Consider the following 12,941-nt stretch of genomic DNA (forward strand, 5'->3'; position numbering starts at 1 on the left):
ACGTGCAAAATGCACTCTGACCAAACCGGTAGTAACACCGGTTGAATCCCACCCCTGCATGGAATAGTTTGTTTCTCTACTCTGATAATTAGGGGGAACTTGCACGAAATACATTTATTTTGGATTGCTTGAACAAAGACACTGTAATTTGAAAAAAAATCCTGTATATATAGATTTGTTTATAACTGTAATTAATCCTAATAATGTTGTAAACTAAATCGATTTTAGATTTAGAAATATTAAAGTTCTAAAATAAATATTTAAGCATAAAGCATATGAACTTTCACATGAGGTAAAAGCAGTTGATTGCTAAGTTACATTGTTAATTGCTTGAGTATCATTTTAGATTCAAAGCTATCTGAAATCTAATGACTGCCAGCTCTGCATTTATAATCAAGAGTTCTATCACCAGATAGTGTATTTGAGATTAGAACAAGCTATCTTTGTAGCTACAGCTTGTCCTTCCAACATTTTTTGACTGCAATTCCATTTCTAGATACATTCAACATACACTGCATATGCTGCTGAAATTAAAGCTGCTAAAAACATACTCTTCTAAAAGTCAGTTTGAATGTGAAGTAAGTTATAATTTCCTTTTGAAATGACTGAAAAGTGATGCAAATTAAAATTTCAGTCTTTCATTTCTATGGTACTTTTTACTTGTGAAGTGCTCACAGTCTATATCTTGTATGTTCTTCACAGCATTCATATAAGAGAGATTGAACTTACTTTTTTCCTATGACTTCAGAAAGTATCTAATGATTTGCTTTAGGCCTCCTAGTGAGTTATGTTTTCACCTTTCTTTTACTCTGAGAGTCAGATCAGTATAGCAGCATATAAACAAAGAAAATATAAATTTTATTGAGTTAATACTCTGTGTAGGTTAAACTGTTGTTTGTTTAGCCTAGTATTATATCACATGATTGATGTGCCTTTTATAATCGTTTGTCTTACCACTTGCTTTTCTTAAGCTCTAATATATAAAATATCTTCTATGCCTCCCTAATATGCTGCCATTAAATAACAGTTACAATTCTAGTGAATCATAATAGTAGTAATCATGGTGACTTAAAAAAAATGTTGTATACAATTAATTCTAAATGTTTATCCATTTTAGTCGATACGGCCCTCCAGATGACTTGAAGGAACTGATTGATGTTGCCCACTCATTGGGAATCACAGTTCTATTAGATGTTGTGCACAGTCATGCATCAAAGAATTCTGAAGATGGCCTGAACAATTTTGATGGTACTGATTCTGCATTTTTCCATTCTGGTGCTAGAGGAACACACATTCTTTGGGATAGCCGACTTTTTGACTATGCAAGGTAGGTATAAATAATATAAGTGCCACTGCATCTAATTAATTTATATACCCATAATCTAAAGGTCATTTGTTTTCATCTAATTATTAATGTGTTGTGGGGCTGTTTAAGAGCAACAACATTAAGAGCTTGTGAAAGATGCTGCATGACTTATCCAAGAGAATTTAGTAGTTGGGCATTGACAAGCAATTTAGCCAATTTGATTAACTGATGAATATTTGTCTGATTGTGAAAATTAAAGTAGCAGATAAAACTGTTTATTTTGCAAAATTCCTCTGGTAGTTTGACAAACCAATGGAGCATATGAACATTTCCCCCCAAAAAAATCTTATCTGCATCATCTGGATAATATTTATGAAAAATTGTTGGAGTCCGCTATCGAATAAAATTTTATATATGTAACCTGGACAAACAAATGTAATATAGAATGGTTTTATTATTGTTTTAGTTGCCTTTCATAATATTCCACTCCATTTTTCTCCATGCTAGTTTTCTTTCCTTTTTCCTCTGCCCTCACCCCATCAGTTACCGCTTCACTTGCCCACTAAGATCTGCCAATTCTAAATTTTTTATTTTATTTTTTGAAAGGCAGATAAATATTTTTCATCTTTGGGTGTGGAAAATCATTGCTATTTTTCTTCTTTCATATGTAAGTTATTTCTTTTATATACGTGTGTATATATCTCTATGTAAACAAAGCTCGTTGGTGTAGTGGTTTAAGGCATCAGGTTAGAAACTGGGAGAGCATGATTTCTACTTCTACCTTAGGCATGAAGCCAACTGGGTGCCTTTAAACCAGTCACTTAGCCTTAGGTTTGCTGGATAAGTAATATTTTGAACAAATTTAGATACATATTTCTCCTGCTATGTAAATTATTATATGTTTATATAAAAGAAGTAAAATAAAAATAAATGTGATATTATTACTTTTATCCCATCATTATCAGTAACAGTAAAAATAATATATAATATTTGTGAGTTTATATAAAGAAAGAAAGTGTTTCTGGAAATGTAGCATATTAAATTTTCAATACTCCCTCATATCCAAATCCTGAACATAAGGTTTATAATACATGCAAATAAGATATGCTACAGAAGAATAACTTTAATTTTTAATAAACATTCTTGATGGATAAAATTCTTTTTTTCTCCTTGCTTTTAAGTTTAAATTGGTATGGTATAATGGGAGACTTTAAATCACAGATGCCACTTTACTTAGAAAAAATTCAAATAACATATAATTTCCCTTGAAGAATTCTGTTTCCTTTATTATCTACACTGAAACACAGCTGTGTGCAAAATCTTTAAAATGTAACTATGCTGGGGAGGGGGACAAGATTGTATGGTAATTAAGCTATGTACTAGGATATTTATGAAGGACACTAGAAGTAATTCTTAGTTTTCATACATTTTTATTGGTATACTTTAAAACTCATTAAGTGGTCACTCAAAATATGTATATGAAAGAAAGGACTCTTTTAACATCTAGCAAACCCATCTAGACCATCTCTCTCTCTCCCTGTCTCCCTCTCCCCCACCCTCTCTCTGTTGTGTATATGTATATGTTCGTGTGTGTGTATAATTTTATTGCTTTTGAAATAATAACAGAAAAAAACAAAAAGGAAAATGAACAATACATAAGAATTATAAAAAAATCATAAGTGAAATTTTAGAATTACTTCTAGCTTATACTTTGCACAAATACAAATAACATGGTAAAGGTTCAGTTATTTCACTAATAAACACATACATTCACAATTATTAATGGAAGCCTGGATTATATACCATTTTAAGAATCAATAGTCATGAGTTGGAAAGGCAGGTTCTATCAAATTCTTGTTGGAGATTTTTCAGATAAGATCATTGATCAGGATAGATATTGATGCATTATTTCACCCGTAAAAATGTTATTTGTCACTTCCAAATTCATAATCATAACTTTAGTGTAGTTCTGTGCTCTATACCTGTCCCAGGTGAAATACTACATTTATTCTTCTTTTGGAAATTAATGTTCATCCTCCTGATATCAAATATTTTTTGTAATACAAAATAGGTAGAAGTGTCCCGGCATTTAAAACCATTTTTCTCAGTATTTTAATATTAATTTGTAAATGTCATCATATTTCCTCTTAATAAAAATTCTGCTGGAGCCCTTGGGAGAATGTTCAGACTTCTGATACAATTGTTGTGTGGCAGCTTAAAAAAATATATTGCCTAAGTTCCTGAATCTCTGGAATCCATTATACCGGTATTACACATACAAATTTGTCCACGTAGACTTTGAATATAGGGTCCAACAACTGTCTGCCTATGGAAATACAATTCTACATATTCATAGTATAATATTAGAGAACTGAAATTTTAACTGTCGGCTAGTAGGAAATCTGTCTGAGTGGTTTATTCAAGCGTACAACCGTGCATTTAAAATAATGTGTTTGTTATTCTTCTGCTACTCATGTACCAGTTCTGGTTTCCAGATCTGTTTTCTAAAAAGAGCTATTATGTTTAAGGAAAGAACAACTATATTATGGAAGAAATTTAAAAAGATAACGATACTACTAATAATTCTGGCTTTTCTTGTGCATTCTAGAAATATTCAATTTTTATTTTTCAACGTGTGATTTATTTTCCTAGAGTTCTTTCTTGGACTCTGTATTTTCTGTATCAAGCCAGCTACTAAAATGGAATAGTACTTTCTGGGCTTGATTTGGTGTCATAAAGTTTGACCTTAAGACAGAGAGTATGGTTCAGATTTTGCAGAATATATTTTCAGTTCAGTTCAATTTTTTTTTTTTACAAATGCGAAAGTTCTAAAACAATCTTTGGGGGAAAATGTATTCTCCATAGCTTAGACCTGTTCAATTCACAAGAATATCACTTTTTGGTTTTAACTTTGTCATTTTTTCATTGTATATCAAATGTTTTAGTTTTAGTTTACTTTATTGTCATTGCATCTTGTACAATGAAATCAGAAACTTAAAACTGGCCACGTGCTCCACTCGGTCTCCGTTGATAAGCAAGGGCTGGATGTCTGATCTGTTCCTTCTATAATCCACTATAAGCTCCTTGGTCTTATTGGTGTTGAGGACCAAGTTGTTGTCTCCACACCACGAAAGCAACCGGTCCACTTCATCTTGGTAGGCAGACTCATCCCTCCGGAGAAAAGTCCCACCACTGTTGTATCATCTGCAAATTTAGCAGTAGTATTACTAGTGGGAGTGGGAATGCAGTCATGCACATAAAGAGTATAGAGTAAGGGACTCAACATGAACCCTGTGGTGTACCAGTGTTAAGAATAAGGGCTGAAAAGGTATGATTACCTAATCTGACCCTCTGTGAGCGGCCAGACAGGAAATCCATAATCCAAAGGCAGATTAAGAATAAGAAAGGCAAAGGTCCAGAAGTCTATGTGGACACTAGTCTATGTGGAAGAATTGTGTTAAATGCAGTACTAAAATCCGCAAAAAGCATCCTCACATACCCCCCCGCTGTTCTAGATGAGTCAGAGCAATGTGAAGAGTGATGGCTATAGCGTCCTCTGTAGATGTATTTTTTTCTGCAAACTGGTATGTATGCAGAAGACCAGAAATGATGTGACAGCAGACCAATTTCTCAAAGCACTTCATGATGATAGGAGTGAGTGCCACTGGTCTGTAATCGTTGAGGTTACTGATAGGGAACTTCTTTGGCAGAGGAACAATGGTGGAAGCCTTCAAACAAGATGGAATAGTGGACTGGGGTAAAGACCAATTGAAGATCCTGGTAAAGACTCCAGCCAACTGATCATTACAGTCTTTAAGCACACAGCCAGAGATACCGTCAGGACTGGCAGCCTTTCTAGGGTCCACAGCCCTCAGAATGCTCCTCACCTCCTGTTCCTCCACAATGAGGTGGGGGCTACAATTGGCTGGTGGTTGTATTTTATCTGTCTCTGATGTCTCTACTTCAAAGCGAGCAAAGAAATGATTCAGTTGCTCTGCCAATGAAGCATCCCCCTCAGCAGGGATGACATTGGTCGATTGATGGTTTGTAATTTGTTGAATCCCTTGCCACATCTGCCTCATGTTATTGCAATAAAAATTATCCTCAATCTTCCTCTTATAATCAGTATTGGCCTTCCGAATATCTTTCTTCAGATTAGCTCTGGCAACACTGTATCTTGCCCCATCACCAGACCTAAAGGCCTTGGTCCTGTCACGCAAGAGGCGCTGGACTTCCTTGGTCATCCAGGGTTTCTGATTGGGATAGATCCTAATATGTTTATCCACAGTGATAGTATCTGTGCAGTGTTTGACATAGCACAGAACAGTTGCAGTGTGCACCTCTAAGTCAGGGTGGTAAAAGATGTCCCAATTTGTGTTCTCAAAACAATCCTGTATTTGAGAAGCATCTTCTGGCCAAGATTTCACTGTCTTTATTATAGGCAGAGCCCGTGTCCTAAGAGGGATGTATGCTGGTTCTAAAAGCAGTGACATATGGTCTGATTGTCCCAAATGTGGTAATTGTATAACCTTATAGCCATGTTTGATGTTGGTATATACTTGTCTAATATGTTTGCTCCTCTAGTAGCACACTTAACATGCTGATAGAATTTAGGGAGCACTTCTTTTAAACCAGCTTGATTAAAGTCCCCCGCTATGATATGCACAGCATCAGGATATTTATTCTGCTGATTACTAACAATGTTATACAAGAATCCCAACGCTATGGTAGTATTGGCATCAGGTGGGACATAGACTGCAGTAATCAAAACCACGCTGAATTCCTATATATTTTGATATATGATATATGAATGTCTATGTATTTATGAATGTATGTATATTTCCAGAAAACATTAGAAAATATATTTGCTCACTTTTTAGTCATGTAATTTACAGAAGTATTTTGAGAAATAAATATTTAAAATAAGTTATCCAGAATTATTTTAAAAATAGTCTTTCCAGTATTATATTGTAGTGATAGCAACTTCAGAAATTTGAAAACATTTTGTACTATCCATAGCTTTCAAAATCTCCAATTACTATTTAAAATCTGCATACTTCTTTCTTTTAATTTAATCCCAAAAGATCTGTATCTGAAGGAAGATCTATGCAGGGTATTGTTTGGAGAGAAATACATCTGTACGGATTGACTGTTCTTTGTTCAGTTGTTCAGTAATTTATAGTAAGGTATGAAGTGTGTGTAGTGTGTGAATGTTTTTAACACCAAAAAAATAATAATTATATGTACATGTATATGTGTGTGTATAAAAGATTCCCTTTCCCTTAATATTAACTTCATCTGCCAAGGATCTTCTTTATAACTAATTCAGTGTTTTTCCATTGCAGGTCCTAAATGGCGGAGAATCATGTATTGTCTGAACCTTATTGGACAAAAAAATATATATTTATAAATATAGTAAATAATGAAAATTAGTTTTATGGACTTCTTCTTTTATCAAAAACAATTTTATCAAAAATAAAATTGTATATATAGAAACAGGTTAATGTTGTATATTAATACTTGGGATATGTTATTTATATTTCAGCTGGGAAGTTCTGAGATTTCTTCTCTCCAATTTAAGATGGTGGATAGAAGAGTATGCCTTTGATGGGTTTCGATTTGATGGTATATCATCTATGCTATATCACCATCATGGAATTGGTAAGTTTAATTTGTATATCAGTGATCATACCACAATTCAAATAATTGAGAGTTTTATCTGAAAAACCTACAGTAAATCCTATAACTTGCACTTACGGCACTTGACACTGTTATTATTTATCATATTAGGTGAAGGCTTTAGTGGAGATTACAATGAATATTTTGGTATGCATGTTGATGAAGATGCAGTGGCCTACCTAATGATGGCAAACTACATGATACATATTTTGCATCCAGAATGTATAACTATAGCAGAGGTAAATCTTAGATTACATTTACACAATTACTTTGACTTATTTATTTGAAAACTTTTTTGAACAAATCATTATTAAGTTACAGTTATATTAATTTCAGTTTATTAATGCTTAAGCATGATGCAGGATTTGTTAAACATTTTACTAGTTTCAGTTATAAAACTAAATATATGCTGTAAAGTATATTACTGTTCAAGTGTATTCCAAGGCAAATCCTACTGAGTTCAGACATACATCAGCAAGTATTTCTAAGGTGCAGCCTAAATATAATATGATCATTAGAATTGTTCCAAAAGTGTTTTTTCAGTTTCTGACAGAACTGAAGAAGCTTCGTGGATAAGAAGTAAAATGTCTTCAAGGAAAAACAAAATCCAGTTGCCTTTTGAAAAAGGACATTTGGGATCACTATAAGTTGGATGACTGAGAATCTCCATAGAGATCACTAGAATTATAATTCTTTTAAACAATGAACTTTGTCATGACTTAACTCTTCTATAATGTATTTATGACTTTGGAAACTCACTATACTGCCAAGGCAGCTAATTTTTTATGTATCTGTCTTTGTAACAGCAATCTTTATGAACACCTAATGTTCTTCCCATTTCTAAATCATTATGACTAATGTTAGGTATGTTTAATTCTTTGTCCATGAATTATAAATAACAATATATTTGTCAGAATTACATTTAGAAGATATTGCTAGAATTTCTTAAAAGTATTCTTAAAAGTAAACAGGTACTAGAAATCTTTATATATTTTTATTTCTTAGTGTTTGTTTTTAACTGTTTAACATTTAAATTGTACTGGTCATGGTCCTGGAGAAGTAATTACAGTGCATTTTAAACAAAAACAGGTGAAATGAAGCAACTATGGAATATATTAAACTTAAAATTGTTTTATTGATTTTGAGGTTCTTTTCAAATAAAATGAATCCATCATCCAGTGAGCCTTAATAAGGTGATCAAGATTCCTATCTTATAATCTTTTTGCATTTTCTCATATACTTTTTTGTAAAAAAGATGTTCCTTCAATTTATTCTAGTTAAACTGAAAATTACTTCAACTTTATTTTCTAGTGGGAGCCTCTGTACAAAATGTGGAATTGATCCACTTGCTTGTGGCAGAAATAAATTGAGAGGGAAGAACTATTGATATTATTCTAAATTGCAAGTGCCTAACGTGAATTTGATCTTAAATGCAAGTGAAGTGAATTCTAAAGAAACTGCACACATATAGTCTAGGGCAAATTGGTTATACTATTCCATAAAGATTCCATAACTTATATAACTTTTTAAAACTATTGTGGGTACTTTCCAACAAAAGTATTGATAATATTCTAAATCTGGAATGGGACATCTCATCCTGGCCAATTTGCTGTGGCCAACTTGCCATGGGATAATTCAATGCGGGTAACTCAAGAGAGAAGTAGAATTGCAGCTCATCTTCAGTCCTGAGAAGCTTCAAACCTAAAGCAAGACATGGCCCGCTGCAATTCATTTGTCCCTTTCTTGAGTTATCCTGCATTGAATTGTTCCACAGTGAGTGGTCCCGGGATGAATCAACTGGGGCAAAATAGTGGGGTGAGTCAACTAGGACAAGTTGTCTACTTCTGTTATAATAGCATGCAATTAATTATTAGCAAGTGAAAAGACAGTTTGAAGAGTCATCAAACTGTTGTCCTTTATTAGTATTTTCATTAGTGCGTATTTCAAGTACATTTCATGTACTGACTAATATTCACAGCATTTTGCAGCATGAGAAAAAAATATGAATAGGAAGCAACATGCTTTCATAATATTTATGCCATAGAAATTGCAAATTAATGAATTGTGATTCTTTAATATTGAATGAGATTGAAAATATTTTCATTATTTATGACGAATAGTAATTCTTCTGGTGGAACTGTCTCCTTATTTTCAATTCCAGATATTCTTATTTTATAATGTTTCATTACTTGTCAACTAACTTCAAATAATTCTTCCAGGAGGTGTCTGGAATGCCAGCACTTTGTTGTCCAATAATTGAAGGAGGATGTGGATTTGATTATCGGATGGCCATGGGAATTCCTGACAAATGGATTCAGGTGAGAATAGATTCATTCCATGCTTTGCCACATTTTTCACTCACGGTTCCATATGTAAATGTAAAGGTTTCCCCTGCCCACTTGTATCCGACTCTAGGAGGCAGTGCTCATCTTTGTTTCTTAGCCGAGGGAGCCAGCATTGTCCAACGATGCTTTCATGATCATGTGACTAAAAGGACTATACGTTGAGGTGGATGGAATGCTGTTACTTTTCCACTGAAGTGATTATATTTATCTACTATATTTGCAAGCTTTCAAACTTGTAGGTTGACAGGAGCTGGGGAGAGTAATGGAAGCTCACCCCATCATGTGGTGCTTGGGTCTCGATAGCCCAGCATCTTAATTGCTAGGTCACCATATTCCCATTTTACCATACATGTAATTAAATAATATCAAGTAATTATAATATGACACTTGCGTCTATGAACTGGGTTTCCATAATTTAGACAAGTAAAATGTAGTAATAATTCACTTACTCACTCCACTTCTCTGTTGTAATTTTTTTTACCAAAGAAGGAAAATGTCTTCTATATATATTTAGCCAAATTTCCCAATTTGTGTTTTTAGCATCTAATTAAAACTCTCATGTGTATTGGAATTACAGCTCCCATCTTTCTCAGCCAGAGGTCTCAAAACTAATCTGAAAGCTTCAGAAAGTTATGCTTGTATAGTATACTAAGCTTTGTGTCTCCAAAGTTCAGTGTAACATAAGACTAATTATTCTATAATTATATTTGATTGTTTGGCTTTTACTTTTGTGGTTTTGTGGACAGAATTTTGATAATCCTTACAGCAAGCTTAACTCCTAACAAAATGGAGATTAAAAATGTATCTGTTATGCACATGAAATTGTATAATGATTTTATAATACATTAATTGCATATTTATGAATCTAGCACCTTAACTATTGCTAAACATATTTGTACGAAAAGCTTGCCAATGTTGCACTCTAGTGATAAAAACTAAGAGCAAATATTTTTAATTTCTTTAAGAACAAAAACAAAAAGATGAACACTAAACAGATTTAAGCTTTTCAGGGAGGTTATTAATGTTTCCATCTATAGAAATAATGGAATTTTAGAAAAATTATTTCAGAAGCATTACTATAAATTAAGACATTGCACCTTTGTACAGATCTGTGTTATAGGTTAACATAATAGTATGTATCTTGAGTCAGGCCTATATGTAGGAGTGTAGTATAATAATTATTTTATCTTTGAAATATATGCAGTTTTATATAGCTTGAAATATATATATATTATTCTAAAGCACAATTCATTTCTTAGGTATTTAAACACATACTTTTGAAACAAATTTGATCTATTTTCCAGTGGACAGAATATATATTTCAGGATATATTTTCCCTATCATTAGGGAATTTCTTTTTTCATATTCTAAAAATGTTATCAGATGGCATCAAAGGCATATTGCTAGTACAGATAATCTATTAATTGGAAAAAAACTCATTCTTGTGCAGTTGTAAATCTATAAACCATGAACCACAAGACAAAAATTTTCCTAATGTAGTCTGACTTCATTATATCAGATGATATTTCGGTTTGTTATCAACTAATTCTTGCAGAACAGTGGAAAAAGAAATCTTTCTATTTCTTCTCTTTACGTTAGATGCAGCTTAAAGATTTGGCATTGTTTCTTGTCCAGATATTCATACATTCTTATTTGTTTGTGCTTTTAATTTCTTCAAAATTACATGAGACACAGGTGCTATTGTTTATAAAATAATTTCAAAGTGTAAAAAAGGGGAAAAATTAAAAATAATAAAAGTCAGATGTGACATAGGCAAATTGTCATGTTACTTCTCAATAAGGTTCCTAAATGATTTATACAGGATGCTGTAAATAAAAGATATATAGTACATGTCAGTGCTATGGAAATTTAAAGAAGAAAAATATAAAGCTTTGTTTCTTTTAGTGATTAAAATTGAAGATTAGAAAAGTTTGTGTTTGCCATGTGTCCTTCATAGTCTTGATTTGTATTTTTAATTAACATATTTCATATTTTAGCAGAATTTATATTTTATGTTTGTCTTCGTTTGGATAGGATTTCCTTTTTATGTTTTGGTTTTAATAGCAAATCTGATTCTGCTTTAGGTTAACATGAGCTTTCACAATGATGTTCATTGTGTTTACAATGTTCTTGTGATTTCTGCTTTATAGGATTTTGTGCTTTCTTTAACATACAGAATAACTCCATTGCTAATACATATTTCCACATCTTATTTCATAGCTTATATTTGTGATAATAATAACTCACTGATTATTCAATTTCAATTATTCAATTTCCACCAAAATTCTATAAATATATAATAATTATAATTATAATATATAATTCTATATAATGCTTGCTAGATTGAACAATTTAACTCATTTTAGCACAGAATTTGCTGGTACTTTGGTTCCACCCAAGTATCTTAAGACCATTCTATCTAACTAGCCAAGAAATTATCTGTCCTACATGCAAATCCTTTCATCATCTTTTTATTCTTGACTAATTGAGGCTTCCAGTTATTCAAGAAAAATAGAACAAGGGACCTTGGAGGTCTTCTAGTCCACCCTCTGCTCAAGCAGGAAACCCTATATCATTTCAGGCAAATGGTTTCCAATCTCTTCTTAAAAACCTCCAGTGATGAAGCAGTCGCAACTTCTGGAGGCAAGTCCTTCTACTGATTAATTGTTCTACCTGTCCATACAGGAGGTGACCAAAGCATAAGTGACTTTCCACAGTAAAGTTAAATATATAATTAGCAATGTCTAAAGTTTTCTGCCATCATTTTTGTTAAGCCTGGATTCCCCAACGGGTGTTAAGGAAAACAAACTAAACAGAACGTGCAGCGAAGTCAGATAGGAAGACAGGTAAATGTGTGAGATAAGTTTTCTAGTTAACACGCAGTAAAAATACAGATACGCTTGTGCTATCAAAAATATAGTTTATTCCATTTAAGAATTATAGCATAGTCAAACAAACGGTCCATTAGTCTTGTCGAGGATACTCTATTTGCAAAATCCGTGTTGAGTAGCCAATGTCAGTACACTTACAATAAATCAGTCCAATCATTATCTTCTCTCCGTTGAGAAATATCAACACTCCTTTTTCTCTCCCCCTTCCATCAAGAATGCATCCAGTAATTAGGGATCAGTAAGCCAGAGAGAGCGAGCTGCATTTGCCTCGCTTCTTAAATAGTGCTTTTACAACCACACCCTTAATTACATTCTTGCTGTTAAAGTTACACACACTTTAACTAACAAACCATGATACCATATTTATTATTTTTACCCAAACCAGTTAGGGTAAACAATGTTATCCCTAACAATTTTGACATTGTAATATCAGATTACATCATTGTGGTATTTATTGTTATTTTTTATTTGCACAATACTCTTCATATATTGAATGAAGGCAAACATACACGTCCCAGGATAATGTTGCTGGATCCAGTCTGGGTCAGTCATTGGGATCAGAAGTTTATTCTTCCAAGCTTTCAGACCATGCTGGAGCCCATCCTCAGGGCGCTTCTCTCTAGGGGAGTGTGTGCTTTGGGCTATTCTGTGTGTCATATTTATAAGGTACCTGGTTGTGTATGGCTTTTTAGTTGTTGATTGGGGTTCTGATGGCCACCT

At 33.0% G+C, this 12,941-nt stretch overlaps 1 protein-coding gene across 2 annotated transcripts in view; it reads left to right on the forward strand.

The window, feature by feature from the left end:
• GBE1 (1,4-alpha-glucan branching enzyme 1) overlaps window positions 1-12,941 on the forward strand; it is a 134,217-nt gene that overhangs the window by 75,732 nt on the left and 45,544 nt on the right. For both annotated transcript variants that reach the window (XM_026664094.2, XM_026664095.2), the window contains exons 7-10: window positions 1,118-1,327; window positions 6,852-6,967; window positions 7,097-7,224; window positions 9,205-9,303. In XM_026664094.2, the coding sequence (XP_026519879.1) occupies window positions 1,118-1,327; window positions 6,852-6,967; window positions 7,097-7,224; window positions 9,205-9,303 (553 nt within the window). The remainder of the gene's footprint in view (window positions 1-1,117; window positions 1,328-6,851; window positions 6,968-7,096; window positions 7,225-9,204; window positions 9,304-12,941) is intronic.

The sequence above is a fragment of the Notechis scutatus genome, chromosome 5, assembly GCF_049901735.1.
Source record: "Notechis scutatus isolate UNSWTSFEM ecotype Mainland chromosome 5, rNotScu1.2, whole genome shotgun sequence".
NCBI lineage: Eukaryota > Metazoa > Chordata > Lepidosauria > Squamata > Elapidae > Notechis > Notechis scutatus.